Below are 19,022 nucleotides of genomic sequence, written 5' to 3' on the forward strand. Positions count from 1 at the left end.
GCGGCAGCCAGGCCAGCAGACAGGGGCTGGGGGGGGCGGGGCGGGTCAGATGCTAAACCAGCTCCACCCAGGGCACACCCCTCCCCTGCCCACTCCAGCCTCGCCTCCTGCCCCTAACAGGGACCCAGCTCTTAGTCCTTTTTAGGGACTTTGCTGTACCTGCCCTCCAGACCCTCCCTGACTGCACGCAGTGTCCAAGGGGCACTCGCTTCCCCTGCATTCCCACTGGTAAACGGGATGGGAGCCAGAGCCCAGGATCCCAGGCCACCATGTGACCATGGCCTCAGCATCCCAACCTCAACAGCAAAGAGCAGACAGGACCACTCCAAGCACTCCTGGAAACACGGCCTGCCTGAAGCACCTGGCCCTGGCAGCTGGGCGCAGTCGAGGCCCGCCCCAGGCCCCAGGCCCACACTGCACTGCTAGCTCACGGCCTCCAGGAGGGAGCCCTGCAGAACACAGGGCCTCAAGGCCAAGGATACACACACTCAAGGGACAGGCCGGACACGGGCTGCAGCCCTGTGGCCACCAACTGGGACACTCCTGATGGGACACACCAATTCTGGTCTCCCTCAGGGACTCCCTCAGGGGCTGGTGGGAAGGAGGCGAGAGTGGCCACATGTGGGGTCTGGGAGCAGCCGCTACAGAGGAAGCAAGAGGAGGCTCCTGGACGGTGCTTGGGACAGAGCAGCAGACCCTGACCCCGGACAGCACCTGCAACTCCATAAGGGCAGGCCCTGGATGCGGTGGACACACCTCCGTGCGCCCTGTGCACAGGCACGTGCACCCTAACAGGGACTCGCTTGGCATGAAGGGACCATCAGGCTGCAGGCAAGAGGGGACAGCACAGATCCGAGGCCAGGGCAGCACAGCTCCAAGGTCACATGGAGGCCAAGGATCTGGCTGGACAATCGGACAATTTTGCTGTGACCCTGGGGAGTGGCCTGCGTTGCTACATATGCCCCATCAAGCATCTTGTTGATAAGACAAGCCCCAAAGTCCTGCTCTGAGGGCCTGTAGGCCCACCGGGGGTAGAGCTGGAGTCGGCCTCGGGAGGACGCGGGATGCCCTCTGGGGCTCTCTGGAGGGTGCCCTCTGCACTTCAACCTGAACAGCAGCACCTACAGGCCTCCTGCACCACACACCACACCCCTGCTGTCAGACACCCCGGCACACGCAGTCTCCTGCTTTCCCACACAGGCCCCATCTCCTTCCCCCACTGCCGCCTCCACCCCATCTTGGCCCTACGGCCCACAAGCTGGGCCCTGGCCTGCTATGCCCTCACAGGGGACAACTGGGTCACCACCATCAGGCAGGCTGTGGAGTCAAGGGCTGGCCTCGGTGCCCAGGCCCCCACGCAGGGATCAGCAGAGAAGGGCTGCAGGAGGCCAGGGGTCCGCCCCACCGTGACACCTACCTTCCCTCTTCATGCCCATGGCCAGGCACTTCTGGTAGCGGCAGTACTGGCACCGGTTCCGCTGCCGCTTGTCAATCAGGCAGTCCTTGTTGTCACGGCAGGTGTAGGTCAGGTCCTTGCGCACTGTCCTCTTGAAGAAGCCCTTGCAGCCCTCACAGCTGTACACCCCGTAGTGCTTGCCTGAGGGGGCAGTGCTGTGAGAGGCTGCCCCTGGGTGGGAACCCCCTTCCCACACAAGAGGGCCCTCCTGGTCTCCTGACCCCAGCCTGGGCTCAGGGTGGGCCCTGCCTTGGGCTCCCTGCTCTGAGGACGGTTCAGCCTTCTGGGGTTATAAATCCTGGCCCCCCAGGGACCAGAGTCCCCCAGTGGCTCCTCTGTACCTGAGTTACTGTGCCCCGGAGGGGGGCCACTCTGCACTCTCTGGCCACCAGGGTTCCATGGAATAACGCAGAAGCCCTGGGCCCAGGTTCAGCCCCAGGAGGTCGGCCCTCATCAACCCTCGCCATCAGCAAGTCCCCCAACTGCCCTGCCAGCCTGCTCTCCTCACTGGCTTACTGCGCCCGGAGGTGGGCCTCCAGGTGCACCCCAGATCCCCAGCCCACTCCTCCCCGCCCCCAGGCAGCCCTACCTGAGGAGCGGTCCCCACAGATGGCACAGATATGCTTGGTGAAAGACGCCATGTTTCCTGAGGGGTGGGCAGGGACCTTGAGGACGCCATTGAGGCCCAGCGGGGGCTTGATGTCCTCACTGCTGCTGACGGGGTTCATGGACGAGTTGAGCTGGGGGGCACGGGAGCAGGTCAGCCCTGGGAAGGCTGGTGGCAGCATGCCCAGGGCCCTCCTCACAGCTGAGGCAAGGAAGGTGTGGCCACACCCCACCTTCCAGAGAGCCCCCAGGCCACACGGCGAAGGGGCAGCAGGGCCACTGCCCTCAGAAAAGCAGTGTCCAGCTGGAGCCCAGCAGACCACTGCCCGGACTCAGGGCTCCCCGGCAGCAGACCCAGGCTTCAGGAGGGAGGAGCTGGAGGTGTGAAGACCCCTCATAACCCGGGCGCCATGAGCCCAGCCCTGCACAGGAGGCCCTGCTCACACCCCTGCCTGCCACCCACCTGCTAGGTGCTCACTGGACCCTCCACTGGCAGGCGCTCAGGGCCCCAGCACACAGCCGAGGACACAGGCCCAGTCACAGGGAGGGAGGAGGCTGGGCTCCCCAGGGACACACAGGCCCCTGCACACTGCAGGGTGGCAGTGTGGCCACCAGGGGGGACACGAAGCCAGCAGAGCCCCCAGGTGGCAGGGACAGCTCAGGCTCTGCACACCCCTGGGCCGCACCCCCTGTGCCAGGGCAGGCGTGGGAAACTCACCGTCTCCCTGGCAACAGCTGCAGCCTGCAGTGACACAGCACTTTGGGTTCTGCTGCTTCCAGCCCAGCTCTGCAGCCGGCGCAGGCCCAGGCGCTTCCCGCCAGCCAGGCCATCCGCCAGGGCACAGGGCCCCCGCCAGGCACCCCCACTTCTGCAAAGCCCTGACAGGGCAGAAAACGTCTGCAGCCGCCTCCAGACTCCACACTGCACTCACGTAGCCCCGGCCACCCCTGCACGCGGGGACCACACCTCCTTCCTTCCTCACAGCCCCCAAGCCCCATCCCCTTTCTCATGAGGCAGGAAGAGTTTTGTGCCCAAAGCAAGCACCCTGGCCTCCGGTGGCAGGGCCTCAGTGCCCAGGGGCATGCTCCCGTCCCAGCGGCTCTACGTCCCTCCCAGAGCTGCCTAGGCGGGCAGGGAGGCCCCGTGAGGGTGCTGCACTCCCGAGGGCTCAGGTGGGCTGCAGGGAGGCCCGAGGCCTCCACGCACTGGGTACAGCAGGGGTAGGCATCAGGACATGGGTGCCATGGCGAGGACAGGGAGCCCCCTGCTCCACCACAGAGCAGAGAGGCCTGCCTGGCTCCCCACATGCCCGGTGTGCACGTGCTCCACAGTCTGGGGACACACTGGGCCTTCACTGTGGTGGTGGGCGGGCCTTGCCCACACCCACCTCTCCTGCATAGAAGCCCGGGGCTGTGATGCCCTCTCCCTTCCTAACCAAAGACCCTGAGGCTCCAGGAGGTGGGGGCAGGGTCACACAGCAGCTGAGGGGTGTGGGGGTGGTCACCAAGTACCTGACCCCAAGTGCCAAGGAGGGAGAGACAAGGCCAAGAGGAGCCGCTAGACAAGTGAAGGAACAGTGCTCACTAGTGCCCTGTGGGTCCCCTGCCCACCTGAAGCTCGCTGGCCCCTGAGGGGCAGAGGAGAGACACACAAACCCTGAGGCTGAGGAAGCAGGTGGGCATCAGGGGCAATGCCCTGCCCGGCCTATGAGGCTGCCGCTGTGCCAGGGGAAGCTACCGAGCAGGGGCCCGAGTCTGTCTGCAGCCGGACCACATAGTGACTCCTTCCACGGCTGACAGAACGGTGACAGGAAGAGGACAGGCAAGGTGCCAAACAGAGTGGGCACTTGGCGGGCACCCTGCTGACCACTACCTTGAGAGTCTGACCCGCAAATGCTGCAGCTGGCACTTGGCTCCAGGAGGGAAAGTGGTGTCTGAGGCCAAGGCCAGGTGGCCTATGGGGTGGAGACCGGAGGGCTGCCTGGCCAGGGGCAGGGGCAGTTCAGAGCTATGGGCATGGATGACTCGTGCCCCAGCGGTGGGAGCCCAGGACGTGACATGGGGCAGACCTGTTCGGCAGGGCAAAACGATGCTGGGTTCACCTGCTCTGTCCCCTGACCCCTATGTGCAGGCTGGGGGGCTGGTAAACTGAGGCAGGGCCAGAGCAGTGAGGGGGACGGGACAGCAGGGAGCAGGGAGCCACACTCCAGGGCAGTGCCACACAATGCCAGCTCCCCCGTGACTGTGAGGGCTTTCCTGACCTGACCTGACCTGTCCAGCTTCAGTGAATCCAGAGGCTCTGGGAAAACCCAATGTCTGAGCAGGGCAAAGGCCAGCTAAGGGCACTCATCCTCACTGAGGCCCTGGGGCCCACACAGCTCCTCTGGGCTCTTCCAGTGGCCAGCATGGTAGCCACGGCAAGGCTGGATGGTCTTCCTGCCCTTCCCAAGGCTCAAAGACCCCAGAACCAAGCACAGGGCAGCCCCTTCCCCGTGGGCACCCAAGCAGCCCCCCTACCAGTATTTTGGCACTTACAGTCCGTCTCCCAAGAGCCCCAGGACAGCAAGGCCCTTGGCTGGAGCCTGTGCCCCACGTGCGGCCAGGGCGGAGGCTACCCCATTTCCCCTTTCATATCCTTGGTATTTATTTCAGTTCCTGCCTCATCGATGCCCCGCCCGGCCCTGCCCATCTCTGTTGCCTCTCTACTCCACAGCACCGCGCCGCCCTCCAGCCCCAGCTCCAGGAGCAGGCCTGAGCCTCCACCTGCGCCCAGCCTCTCCATGTTCCCTCCAGGCCTTGCTTCCTTGGTGCTGGCCACTTCTGACACCATGAAACCCACTGGCCCCCCGAGCAGGCTGCCTCCTGAGGACACCACAGCCCTCAGGCCCAAGGAGAGGCTCCCTGCAGGAAGCTGCCCCCATGCACTCAGCCCAGGCCTCAAGGCAGCCCCAGGGAGTCAGGTGTGACCACACAGGCGCTGGGACAACTCTGGCTTACATGCCCTGGGTCCTTCCTTCATGGAGCCCCCAGACCAAGAGAGACAGACCTGGCCCTACCAGCAGGCTCCCTTCCCCGTGAGCTGGAGGGCATGACCTGGCCCAATGTTGCGGACAGCCCTTCCCAGCCACTGCCTGAAGCAGGCAGAGCTGGGCAGGAGGCAGGTCCTCCCCAACATGGCAGAATCCCCCAGGCTCTGGCAAATGACTCTGCAGTTGTAGTTTTGTGGGTGGAGGTGGGGGCATGGCCCCCCAAACTCCCAGAAACACAAGGAACTGCAGGTTCCCAAGACAGACTACTGATGAGCACAGGGTTATGTGTCCAGGGCAGCCAAAGGCCCGCCAGGAGAGGTGGTCAGAGGCCAAGCACAGGCTCAGAGTAGCCACTGTGTGGGCCTGGCAGAGGGACCCTCAGAGAGATGGACAGTTATCCAGTAGCAGGGCAAATGTTGGGGGCACACTGGATCTGTTCCCCAGCCTCCCCCCAGGCAGCCTCAGGGGCCTGGCCACTGGCTCACAGGAACCTGGCTTTAACCAGGACCTACTACCCGCCAGAGAAAACAGGAGAGATGTGGCCCAGAAAACCCTAAGACGCCCCGCATTTCCTGCCCTCTTCCCAAAAGCACTAACAGCCCTGGGCTCTGCCACACAAGGAGACTCAGAACCCAGCCACCTGCTGTGCACGAGCCCAGGGGTGTCCAGGGCAGGCAGCAGGCCTGGGAACCCAGTGAGAAACCTCGTGGGTCTCTGAGCCAGCAGGTGTCAGCCACTGAAACCAGGGGACAACGGAGGTCAAGTCTTCACCTGCTCTCTTGCTGCAGAGCATCAGGCAACCAGCAAGGAGGGTGTGGGGCAGCCACGCCAAAATGACACAGCCAGACACGGGAGGCAGCCAGGCCTCCCTGGGCCAGCACCTCGGGCCTCCGCCTGCGTCCGGAAGGAAGGTCAGGTGCCATGAGAGGGGACAGACAGCAGCATGTTCATGGACAGAGACCCCACTCTTCTCCACCCATCCCCCAGGGGCAAAGGGACCTGACTGGGTTGGCCTAAGAGCACTGCAAGAGTCTCTAGGGCAAGAGGGTTCAGCTGGATGGGCAGTGGGCTAGCCACACACAAAGCACACCCCCCAGTCCTCCTAGGCCAGGAGTGGGGCCTATGCGGGAGGCAGCCAGGCTCCTCCAGGGCCAGCTGTTGGAGACAGGAGACTGGACCCAACAGAGACTCGGAGCAGGAATGCACGTCCCCAGCCTCTCCTAGGAAGAAGAGATGGGTCCACCAGAGGGAAGCCTGCTTCAAGAGTGGGTATCCAGAGGGAGATCACCAGGAGTCACACAGCCCGGGCAAGGAGTCCAGCAGGGGATCCGAGAGGCCCCCGGGGCCTTGAGGGAGAAAAGGGCTGGACCAGGCCCCACGGTGCCAACAGCAAGACCTGTCTGTGTTGGGCCCCACCAGGCAAGAGCGCTTCCTAACCCCCAAACAACCCAAAACCCAGCCAGTGCTGGAAGAGCGTCTGAGCAGACCCCAACTGTAGAGAGGTCACCAACTCTGCAGTGACCAGCACCCACCAGCCACCAGGCCACTGAGCACTGACTGTTCCCCATCCCTACACTGAGCCTGGACCCACCTCCCCTGCAGCCCCAGGGACAGAGACCACCGGCCAGGGTGTGAGCAGAAAGCCCAGGAGAGAAGGACCCCGGAGCAGGATCTGACCCTGAGGAGGCAGAGCCACCAAGAAGCCCAGCTGGCAGCATCCGTGGGGCCAGGCCCAGGCCAACCAGAGAGCCACCACTGAGGCTGGGTCTGTGGATGGAAAGGACAGCCCCTCCCCCACGGCCCACCAGTGATGCCGACACCCTGCTGGGGGAGCCCCTGCCCAGCCCGCACCCCCCCAGGCCCAGCCCCACACTCACCTGGGGGCTGCCGGTGCCGAAGCCCAGGGTGGGCGTGGTAGGCACAGACATGGAGTGGGGGCCCATGGGGGAGCTGATGACCGAGAAGGGCGGGCCCATGCCGTTGATGGGGGAGCTCAGGGTGCTGATGGGCGAGTGCAGCTGCCCAGGGGAGCCCAGCGAGGAGCCGATGCCTGGCCCCAGGGAGGGGTGCAGCGAGGGGGCCGCCATGGCGCCTCGGCCGGCCGGGGAGCTGAGGGACGAGGAGCTCACCTGGCTGGAGAAGTCTGCAAGGCAAGAATCCGCAGGGGGCAGGTCAGAGCGGCTCTGAGGCCACACCCACTGCCCCCCACCAGGGCCCACACAGACCCTGGAAGAGCCCACCGGGGGCCTGTGGGGCCGGGCTGGGGTGCCCGGAGCTCCTCGCCTAGGCTCTGGCCCAAGGCAGGGGCAGGCAGAGCACGAGGACGGGGCCACTCCAGTCTCTGCAGCTCAGGCCACCCGGAGGCAGAGGGAGAAGCCCGGGGGCAGGGAGCCAGCGTGCTTCCCTCTACATGGGGTCCGGGTGACCACAGTGCAGGTGTGGGAGTAAAGGTGCCACCAACACCAGCATCCAGTCTGTCCCGGTGCACTGGCGTGTGGAGGTAGGAGGGACTCCCCATCTCACAGGTAGAGGAAGCAAGGCCCCAAGTTCTCACGGGTGCAGTGCACAACCAAGACAGACACTCAGGCTGAGCCATGCCTGCCGGGCCACACCTCCTGGGCCCCTCAGGGACCACAGCGGTGGAGGCCCTGACACTAGGACCTTAGCCACCCAGGACTCCATCATCTGGAGGCTGTTTGGCTCTTTTTGGTCCCCAGAGGCACAACGGGACCTGATGAAAAGGGGGCAGCTAGCATTTCCCATGTGGGAGGGGAACTTTGCGACAGTCTTGTAGAGGGCCTGACATGTGCCAGGCATGTGCCCGGCAGCCCATGCAGTGGGCAAGGTTGGGACCTCCCACACGCTAGCCTTTCATGCAGGATTTCAAAGCTCTGATCAAGCACTTAATTAAGCCTCCCTACCCCGCCCAGCTCTGGGGGCTCCCAGGGGGAATCCAGTGCCCACAGGCCTGGCAGGCCATCCAAAAGACCTGGAGGAGCCCACACAAGGTAGCGAAACCCCACAGCACACAACCCCCGGGAGGCGGCTCCCCACCCAACCCTCCAGCAGGCTGGGTGCTCTGGGCAAGGCAGACTCCCATTCTGGGCCCAGCCTAGCCAACTGCAGAAGAGTCCCAGGCCCTTCTGCTGGCCTTCCTGGGATCACGCACACTTCTGACCAGTCCCCCAGAAGCATGGGTGCCCAGGAGCTGCCAAGACAGAACCCCAGCCAGGCTGCTGCTGCCCAAGACATCCTCAGCCTCAGGGCAGTGTCCATGTCCCTGAGTGTGCCCATCAAGAAGCCCTAAGCAGTCTCTGGGACTGTCACCAGCCTTGGCACACTGTCCCCACTGCAGACTCGGCACTCACACCAGACCCAACTCCAGCCAAACCCTTCTCTCACACCCAGTCTTCTGAACCATTCAAAGTGGTACTGGGTGGCCAGCCAGCTCAGGGTGACCCCAGCCTCTGTGCCACCCCACCCAGGAGCACAGAGGCCCTGTCTGCAGGACCGATCCTTTCCTAGAGGAGGCTCCCCCCACAGCTGCCCCCCAACCACATGGGCACTTTACCCCCATTGCCTCCCAGGGAGAAGGGCACAGGGAGGGGGCCTGGTCCCTGCGTTGGCTAGGAACTCTGAGACCAGGCTCCGTGGGGAGGGTCAGCCTGCCTGCCAAGAGCACCCTGCCCAACTCAAGGAATGGACTCCATCGGCAAATAAACCCCCTCTGACCCGCGGGAAACCTCTGCCATTCACAAAATCCAAAACAAACCATTTTGTTGACCATAAAAGTAAGGAATGCCAATGTCTTGTAGAGACATTGGCATTTGGCCAATGACAAAGTAAGGAATTCTGAAACCAGATGGCAGCAGCACCTTCTGGCCATTAGGAGTACTGCAGACCATCCCTAGTAGCCATTAAAGCCCCTGGACGCTGAACCCCAGGGAGGGCCAACTACTCCTAGCCCAAGGTCTCCCTCCATGTGCAGGGACCATCCCCAGAGAAGGCCAGGAAGGGTAAGCAGGGCCTGGTGACAGAAGGCAGGCAGGAGCGTGTAACCAAGGGGGCCACACATACTCAGGCGACTCCTGGGACCGAAATGCCCTCCCATGCTTTATGTCACTGAACTCTTGAGACCCTGTTGGAAAAGCCACCACCATCTACCTGTGACAAGTAAACTGAGCCTCAGAGACAGCACGGGACAAGAACTGCCCGACGGCACACTTTTCTGCAAACTGTAGCTGGCCCTGGGCCAAGTGACCACTGTCATTCCATCAGGGAATTGCTGGGACATGTGGGATGCACCAGGCTGTCCCCCATCACAGCCCCTTCTCCCCTGACCTTTCAATGTTCCGTGAGGACACCTGAGCCAGCTCTGCCCTCTCCAGACCTCAGTTCCCTCAACTGTGAAATGCAGACAGGCCCCGACTCTGCAGGCTGCCCCTAGGCCAGGTGGGCCCCATTGCAGCACAATCACGAGATGCACCCACCGACTATGAAGAGGCTGAGTGGAAAGGAGCTCACGGTCATCCTTGCACCAGCGGGCCCTGTAGCCGTCTCTGGCAGAGACAGGCCCTGTGGGTACAGTCTGGAGTGGTCCAGCCCTGGGTCCTAGCCACCCCCAGGAAAGCTGCCCACTTTCCTCCTGGCCTCTGAGAGGTCCCTCCCAGATTATCCCAGCTTTTCCACCCCTATCCTCTGCTCCAGGTAACAATAGGAGAGCTGGGCAGAAGCGAAGAAGAGACCAGGGGTTCTGGTCAGCTGCCACACCACTCCAGGGGCGGCCTTCTTCAGCCAGCTGTCCCCAGATACCAAGGCAAGTTGGAGGAGGAGGGGACCATTCAGCCTCAAACTCCAGGTCAGACACCTGCAGCCACGCGAGCCACTGGAGGAGGCTTGGGTTTCAGCTGGGCCTGCTGGGACAGCACTACTGGGCCTCCCGGGCTGGCCGTCAGCTTGCTTGCTCTGCCTGGCAGGAAGGAGGAGGGAGAGGCGGGAGACCGCTTTGGCCGGATGGCAGGAGGGAGGGAAGGAGAGGAGGGAGCCCATTTGGCTGCTGGCTACAGATGCACCCCTATGCTCCCCTGGTCCCCCACCACTGCCCACGTCTGGCCCAAGTTTGAAATCACTGAGGAGGGTCTACCAACCAGACAAAGGAGAAAACTGGCCAGGCAGGGTACAGGGAGGTCCCTGGGAGGAAGGAGAGACAACAGGGTCAGGAGCCCCCAGCCTCCAGCCACAGAAGCTGGTTCCCGGTGCAGAATTCTCCTAGGCAGGTCCCCCACCCCTGCCCACCAGCCTAACATGCAGGGACGAGTATCCATCAGGCCACAGCCAGGCTGGCGGTGAGCCCCAGGGCTCCTGAGTGCAAAGGGGTACCAGCTGGCATACCCCCATGTCCTGAGTCCCCCGCTCCAGGCCTTCCTGTTTACACAAAATGTCCACTGCAGACACCTTCACGGAGCATGGTGACAATAGGCTGGGTGTGTTTTCTGGAGCCTTTCAGAGAGATACTTTCTGGCCAGGAAGAGACTAGGCAAAAAATGCCTAAACTTCCTCTGCGTGCAGAGAAGTCCTGCTGGCCCGCCTGCCACCCGCACTCCACGTGTGAGCAGGCTCTGCCTTTTCCGGGCCATTTATCTGTCCCCACCCCTGATAAGCTGTGGCCAAGATAAGGCCTTATTCTGAAAAAGTCACACTCTGGACTCCAGGGCCTGGCCCCAGCAGCCGCCTGCACGTTCAGCTCACCCGGTGCAGCTCCTCTGCAAGCCAGCGAGGCAGGGGCTGGGCTAAACTGGCCTCCACCCTCAGACCCAGGGGGACACCCAGCCTCCTCGCAAGGGGTGGCAGAGGGGCCTCAGAGGACAGGTGCTAGCCAAATCACAGAATCTTGAAACCTCAGAACCTGTGATGCCCAGAGGGCCCACAACCCCAGAACCTCACACCCCTCGCCCACCCAGCCCCCTCTAGGACTTGCAGCAACCAGGTGACTTGAGACCCAGGGAAGGAGCCGAGGCCGGGGAGCTCACAGCAACCTGCAGGGCTGGACAGAGAGGGGAAAACGAGCCCTGGTCACAGGGCCTTGGCCCCGGCCCCACTTGAGGAAAGGGCCCTCACAGGCCAGCCTCGCTGTAGTCCTGGAGGGCTGCGTGGGTCAGGCAGCGGGGAGATGCCTCCTTCGGTACAAAACTGACTTTAAGATGCTAATGTCTAGAGGCAGACACGAAACTTGGCACGGAGATGGGATGCCCCCACTCGTGGCACCCAGCACAGGTCTGGGCGCAGGGCTGGGCACAGGGGCTAAAGTGACATTTAGAAAAACTGAAATGAAGAGTGTTCTCACCATACCTGCTCCCTGACACCAGCAGGGGCACTCATGGGTGCCAGGCGTCCCTGGCAGCTGCATGCCTGCAGAAGCTGGCCACCCCCCAAGCAGGCCCGGACCTCGCAGCCCAGGCTCCCCCTGAAGAGGGAAGAGGTTTCTCCACCACCCAGAGTTCACAAGCTGCCCAGGCCCCTTGGAATGCCCAACAACACCCAGACCCTCTTGCCCCTGCACCCACCTCAGGAAACCCAGGGAACCCCCACCAACCCTCTTCCGGCCTCTGCCTGGCAGGCAGGGAAGCAGAGGAGGTGACAGGAAATGCCAGCCCACTGCAGCTGGACCGGAGGAGCCTCCAGCCCTCCTAGACAGCCAGGGAACCCCCGGTTCTTGAAGAGGAAACTCAAAGCTCCCCAGAAAGCGCTGGATTTGCAGGACCCAACAAGGCAGGGTCGGAGCAGGAATGGGGCTGCCCTCTCCAGGGCCCTGCAGGAACCTGCAGAGGGGAGGGGCGGGGACCCTTGGGGCTGGAGTGGACAGGGCAGGAGGTTTCCAGGAAGGGTGTGAGAGCACGCACCCAGGACAAGGAGGCCCCCACCGTGGGCCAGCACCTATACGGGAGCTGGGCACTGAGCTCAAGGGCTCCTCACCCGGCCGGGGACCCCCCCGGAACCGAAACCCTGCGGCAGAAGCTAGTGGCCCTAGAGTTTCCTAGGACACCCACCTCCAGCCCCCACCTCCCGGAAGTACTGCTTCCCCTGCCGCCCAGGGGAGGAGAAGTGGCAGCCCTGGCGGGACTGCGACAGGGCAGTGGCAGGGACCACGGCGCGCCAGGGTTTGAGGGAGGCCAAGGGTGGTTACAGCAGCCGGGAGGAAGGAAGTGCCAGGGGGAGGGCCTTCAAGAGCAGGCCATGGTGGGGAGACGGTCCCCATGGCAGGTACTGGCCACAGTGACAACAGGCAGCTGCCTGCCCTTGGGGCTGCTGGGCCCCCGTTCCCTGGACAGCCCCTTACCCTTGCCGAACCTAAGCTTCTCCTTCTGTAAAAGGGCACGTCGACAGCGGAGGCCACAGCAGTGGCACAGTGGTGGCACAGTGGAAAGGGCCCCCAGGCCCCTGCTGAGAGCCTGCTTCCAGGCACCTCCAGCTGGGAGCCTGCCCACCCTCTGCCTCTTAGCTAGTGTCAGCTTACAGCTCAAGTGGCCTGGGCTGAAATTTCAGCTCTTCTGGGGTCACTCTGCCCTTTGCCCAGCCAGGCACCCCAGCCCCAAATCTCAGCCACCTACTAGGAGCTCCCAGGAACAGCTGGGACCTCATGGTGGTCAGAAAGAACCTGGGCCTGCCTCCAACCCTCCCCCAGGACCTGAAGGCCCCAAGCAGGGTCTAGTCGGCCACCTCAAGAGGTCTCCAAGGAAAGGCCTCAACCAACCAGGAAGGACCCAGTCCCGTCCCCAGTCGATCCTGGGAAGGCTGCCAGCTCCTGGGGATAGGAACTCAGGGACCTGCCCTGACCCTGTGGTGCCTCAGACCTACCCAGAACCCAGAGACCAAGAAGAAGAGGACCCCTGGTAGGCATCACCTTCTTCCTGTCTCCCCAGTAGCCCTCAGGTACCCACAGGAAGTGGCCAGAAGGCTACCAGTCCTAAGCGCCCACAGCGATCCATCCCCGACAGGCCACAGAAACTGGCCAAGCTGCTCCTAACCATGCTTTCTGGCCCTGCCCACCCACCTTCCCTGCTGCAGACAGGGACACCCAACGGCCCCTGGGGAAGGCCCTGCCATGTCAAGATCACTGCCCCGCCCCCCCAAAGCCAACCAGGAGGGGAGAAGTGAGAAGGACACAGGCAGGGGAGATGCAGGAGCCAAGGCCCAGGGACAGCAAGGACTCTGTGGAACGAGGGACAGAGATCTGGTTCCATGCCAGACAGACCACAATTCCATCAACCCCAAGGATACTGAGAGTGGGGAGTGTCCAGGGCTGTGTCCTCAGTGGTGACAGCTACCACCAGAGCTTAAAGACTGAGGCTCCCCTGACAGCCTCAGACATCCAGGCCTGGGAATGAGCTCAGGGGGCAGGGCTGGGCAGGTACCTGGGCGCCTGTCTGGCAATGCCTCTGTGAGCTCCACCCCCATCCCTAGTCCCACTGGATCCTGCAGCCCTCAGGGTTCTGGGTGCCAAACCTGCCTACGGTCACCAACCTCTGCTCAAATCAGGAGAAAGCAGGCTGGGTTTCCTGCCCCCTGTACCACACACTGGCTCTCCCTCCCTGAACTCACCTCTTGCCCCCCGGCCCTCCTAGTCTGGAAAGACCCTGATGGTGGGAACCTTGCCCAGTTCCCCAGTGTGGGACCAGGGCCTGGCTGGGAACAGGAGTGCAGGAGACATGGGGTAGTGAGGAGGCCTCAAGGGAAGGCGAGCAGTCCAGGGTGCTGCTTGAGGCCTCTAGTCCCTTAGAAGGGAGGGCCTGTCCCTCGTGACGTGACTGGCCAGGCAGTTTGGTCCCCAGGGGAAACAAATACACAGGTAGCAGAATCCGCAACCCAGATCTGCAGGAGCCCTGGCCAGGAGTCTCCCCAGAGACCTCCAGGAAGGCGGCCTGCACCTGGACCTTCTCTGAATATCAGCCAGGATACCCCAACCAAAGGTATCTCAGTTCTAATGGACCCCAAACCCCAGGACACAGGGCACAGCTTTGGAGTGACACACGAGGAGGTACACTTCATGAACCAAATAGGCTTCCTTCACTTCCTCGTAAGGAAGCGGGGGCATCCAGCAACGTCCGTGAAGGCGTCGGTACGTAGGGCCGACACACCTGGGCCTCACCACCATCACCATCAAAACTAACGTCATCACTACCAGCAGCACCATCTGCATCACACCATCACCACTGCCACCACTATCACTGCCATCAGTGTCACCATCCCTGCCATCGATGTCATCACCATCACCACCATCATCACCAACGTCATCATAACCCATCGACATCATCAGCACCACCACTACCGCCTAAGCAACCCTCGCCCTGCTCCATCACATAGATGAGGCTGACGGGTTTTGCAAGTGACAGGAATGGTAGTTGGTTCCCTTGGTTGTGCTCAGCAAGTTTGGAGGGGGCCAGGGGCAGGGAGAGGAGCAGGAAGTGATGCCCAGACTGGCAGCTGCCTCTCACACAGCCCAGGGGCATTGTGGCTAGACCCAGTGGTGACAGGTGTGGCTGGAGCAGCCACAGCGAGGGAAGTGGGGAGCGTAGCCAGGAGGAAGGAGGTGGTCAAGAGGGGCGCCCCGGGACTGGCCAGCTCCTGTGCCCAGGTGGCACTCAGGAGACAGCTGAGTAGTGAAGATGCCACCACCCACAGGCACCAGGGCGAGGGTCTTTGCACGAAGCTGCCCTCCATGCCCATTCCCTGGAAGCCCATGGTCTGGGGATGGGGCTGTGGCCAGAGGTCTCACACCAGACCCAGTTACAGAAACGATCAAGCAGCCCCCAACTCTTGCAGCAGTCACTATTGTCACCTCTGGACCAGAGGGGATCTGACAGGTGCCTGTGGGGACCGTGGAGTGGACTGCCTGAACCTCCACAGAACAGGAGAGGAAACGAATTGCAGAGCGGCATCCACTCCCAAACTCCTCTGGCTTGGGTGTGTGGGGGAGGGAAAGGGGCGCACCCTAGCCAGGCAGCCGGACTGCATGGACTTGTGCACTCCTGCCAGCCCCAGGCCCTTCCTGGCCGCACCTCCCTTCACTTCCTTGTGTGCACCCAGAAGCAGCAAAGAGCTGTGGGCTGCTGGCAGCTTCAGGGTTAACAGGCACACACCCCTGCTGGCCCTGTCCTACCCACACAGACACCCCAGTGCTGGCTCTCAGTGGCTCTGGGACTCGGAGACCATCCCAGAGTACCTGGCCAGGGCTGACTCCTGCCCCAAGTATTGTTCCTCCATTCACCCAGTGGATAGGGACCTCAGTGGACTCCTGTCCCTAGGGTGCAAGCCCAGGGCCATGACCTAGGATGCCAGCAGAATGGAATCTGAAACCCAGGGGCTAGGACCAGGGCCTCAATCCTGAGGCTGGTCCTCTGAAGACAGCGCCAAGGCATCTGATTTTATCCCCCCTCTTCCCATGCTGGAGATGGGCAGGTGGTCTTGCCAGCCCAGACATCATCAAGTGGGTCGGGGAAGCTCTCGGCTCTGGGGCTGACGTTCTATGACTAGTTCCCAGAGCCCTAGGTTGGCGGTGCCAGGTGGAAGGGGCTCAGGACCTATCAGAAAGATGCCAGGGCCCCAGAGAGTCCTGACAGCAGGTTTCCAGCCTCTGGCCACAGCACAGACCATCCACACCTGCTGCCGGACACTCAGCCATGCCTCCTGCCCAGCAGCCTAAGAGGTGCTGCCCAGGCAGGGACTGAGGAGGGCTGGGAGCTGCCCCTCCAGGCCTGGTGAACGTTGGATAAAAAGAGCCAGGCAAGGGTGTGACCAAAGGGACAAGGCCACTGCAGAGCTGGGGGCCTCGATTAATCTGCTACATGACGATCTCCCCACCTTCAGCCTGCACAACAAGACCGCTAACCCAGGGCCCACCTCACGCCCACTTGCAGCCAGGCCCTGTCAACTGCCCCGAACCTCAGAGACTGCAGTGACAAAGGCACGCTTGAGGTGGCAAGGGCCGAGGCTGAGGAACCCACCGCAGAGCCACACCTGGCTAGCATTTTGTCACATGAGCCCACGGGAGTGGCATGACAGGAAGAGGCTGCCATTGACCCCCCCGAGGAGCCGGGCTCAGGGGGAGGAGCTTCCCAGCCCAGGGGAGAGCTGCTGACCCAGACCGAACCCTGCCCTCTGTCCTCCATGTCCCCACCATACTCCACCCTCACAGAGTCCAGCTCGGCAGTCAGGACGGGGAGGGACTCAGCAGACATCAGGGGACCCAGGTTCCCAGCAGAGGGAAAGACACCAGGCCCAGGAACATGAGGGAGGCTCACCTCTCCAGGGCCAGGCAGGGTTCCTGGCCACCGTGACCTCCCTTCCAGGCTGTCCCCTGAACTGTCCCCAACACCTCGTGGTGCCCGCCCAGGCCTTCGAGGAGGGTGGGTGGGGGAGGGAGGGGAACTCCGGGAGAAACCTCAACTGCTCCAGAGCCGCAGGGGCCGGGCACGAGCCTGCAGACTCTCACAGGCGGTTTCTCTTCAACAGGAAAAGAAATGATTGTTTCATTCTGAGCCATGCTCCTGGTGGCTCAGAGGCCCCCCGCCACCCACCACCGCCCGCAGCTCTGTCGCGGAACCCTCGACAGCGCTTCCTGCGCCCCTGGGGGCTGGCTCTCTGATCTTCATCTGCATCCCCAGCTGGTTTCAGAACACGGGCAGGTTCCTGGGCGCTCCACGCCACGTCCCGCCCACTGTGGTAGAGCTAGGTGGGCTCCGTGCCAGGGGCTTCGGGGACAGTCATGTCAGGGGCTCTGAGATGGTCGGGGCACAGGGGACATCCCCAGGTACAGCTTCTGAGGCCCCATGTGGGGCTGGCCTCTCCAGGGGACATCCCCACGTCTTCCCACAGCACCCCAGCACTGCCGCTCCAGTCCTGGACAGGGATGCTGGCAGCTCGGAGCCACGTGGTGGACAGAGGCGGGGTTGCATGGGGGCCCTGGAGGGTGGAGCATCTGCTGGGCAGCAAGATAGGGAGCCAGACCTCCTGGTCAGTCCCCACTACCTCTCTGCAAGCCCTGGCCCATGCCAGCACAAGGGCAGCCTCCCCTTGGAAGGAGGTCACCCATGCCCATGTGACTTGCTGGCAGCACCCAGTGGGGTGCCTGCCACCTGCGGGGCCCTGGCTGGCGGGGCCTCTGCAGACAGGACAGGGCCTTGCCCGTGAGACAGATCGAGAATGGGACGTGGCCCACTGCAGGGGACTTCCCCAGCACCACCCACAGGCTGGGCCCTCCCTGCCCCCACACCCCAAGGCGGGGTGCACCACAGCTCATGAGGACCGGAGCAAAGGCCCCTCCATCCTCACCCCCACTGGCAGACCACCTCCACAGGCCTCGGCCACTCGGGCCTCCAGCCCACCAGCACCCTGTGAGGCCTGTCAACGCTCTAAGTGAGACAGACCGCCTCGCAGCCCAGGCCGCCCAGGGTGGTGCCAGGGCCTCAGAAACCCTGGCTGCCGGGTCCCTGCTTGCTCAGCCAGGGTCTGGTGCCTCAGGGACAGAGACCCAGCTGAAAGTCCCACCGGGGAGCCTGTGGGGGCCAGTTTCTGCCCCCCCTCAGAGCCCCAGCAAGCCCCGGTGGGGGAAGGGGCTCCACTCTGCCCCAGGGAGACAGAGCCAGCCCGAAAGGAAACCCTGCCCAGGGGAACCCAGCAAGCGCAGAGCCAGGCCTCCTCACCCTCACTGAGCCTGTGACAAGGCCCTCACGGTGGCCTTCAGTCTCCCCTCCACCATGGCGCATATTGGGGGAGCCGCAGTGGCTGACCCACAGACACGGGGGTGGACAGGTGACAGGCAGTGTGGGTCCCCACAGCCCTGCCCCAAGACCACAAGAGGGGTGCTATCCACCCACCTTGAGCAGAGGGCCTTGGGGACAAGGATGGAGCAGGACAGGCAGAAGTGGACAGCCTCTTTTCAGGCTCCACCTTGCAGGCCCCAGAACAGCAGGCCAGCCCTCTACAGGGGAAAACCAGAGGCCATGCAGCTCCCACAGGGCCCTGACCTGTCTACCATCAGCTCAGCACCCTCTCTCGCACAGAGGCTGCCACCCCTTCCACTGGTCCCTTGGCAGGATGGCCACTGTCCACTGTCACCACCAGAGCCTCCCATCTCCCTTTAGCCCACCAGGCTCCCAGCCATCCACCCTGGGGCTGGCCAACGGCTGTCCCTGCCCAGGGCCATTACTGGAGTGCTTGGCCTCACCGACATCATCAGCATGGGCCCCACGAGCATGCCTGGAGGACACGGCCTGGGCCACAGGAGGGGTCTGAGAAGCGGCATCTCCACCGTTTGCTCCTCTCCTGGATCTGAAGACAGCCTCACCGGAGGTGCGCACCATGCGTTTCTGAACAGCCAGGGACTAGGGGGTGTGGGCTGAGGCCATGCACGGCTGGCCTGTCAGGGGCCAGCACCAGGCTGGCGCCCAGGGGGCTAGAGCCAGGAACGAGCTGGCCAGGCAGCAGCACACCCACCCCCTGGGGAGGGACGGCAGCCTCCACGCCAGGGAGTCCAGGGGCCCCAGACAAGCAACCTCCAAACCATAGGCAGCCCATGGAACTCACAGCCACAGGTGCCAGGGGCCTTCAAACGTGGCTCCCAGAGCATGCAGCAGCCACCTGGCTCGTCAGAAAAAGGTGACAGAGAAAGGACAATGAAGTATGAGCTCACAGGTCAGAGCCAGAGGTCACAGGCATAAGACCCCCCTCTACCCAGACGCAGAAGGCAAGAGAAGTGGGCCAGGAAGCATGGCGCTCGAGCGCCTGCCACCACCCCAGAGCTGGACACCACACGTCCCCAGGGCCTGGCCAGTCGAGGAGCCCACTGATCCCTTGCACAGTGCTGTCCTGCGGCCTAGCTGGACCTCCCAGAGAATCCACAACTGGGAAGAGGCAGGGTGTCAGCAAGAGACGGA

General features: G+C 63.1%; 1 protein-coding gene across 2 annotated transcripts in view; it reads right to left on the reverse strand.

Annotated features, from left to right (window-relative positions):
* Positions 1-19,022, reverse strand: part of Rxra (retinoid X receptor alpha) — an 87,403-nt gene that overhangs the window by 21,689 nt on the left and 46,692 nt on the right. For both annotated transcript variants that reach the window (XM_048813369.1, XM_048813368.1), the window contains exons 2-4: positions 6,969-7,234; positions 2,046-2,196; positions 1,418-1,597 (exon numbers count right to left, since the gene is read on the reverse strand). In XM_048813369.1, the coding sequence (XP_048669326.1) occupies positions 1,418-1,597; positions 2,046-2,196; positions 6,969-7,178 (541 nt within the window). In that variant the 5' untranslated portion in view covers positions 7,179-7,234. The remainder of the gene's footprint in view (positions 1-1,417; positions 1,598-2,045; positions 2,197-6,968; positions 7,235-19,022) is intronic.

The sequence above is a fragment of the Marmota marmota genome, unplaced genomic scaffold (assembly GCF_001458135.2).
Source record: "Marmota marmota marmota unplaced genomic scaffold, marMar, whole genome shotgun sequence".
Taxonomy (NCBI): Eukaryota; Metazoa; Chordata; class Mammalia; order Rodentia; family Sciuridae; genus Marmota; species Marmota marmota.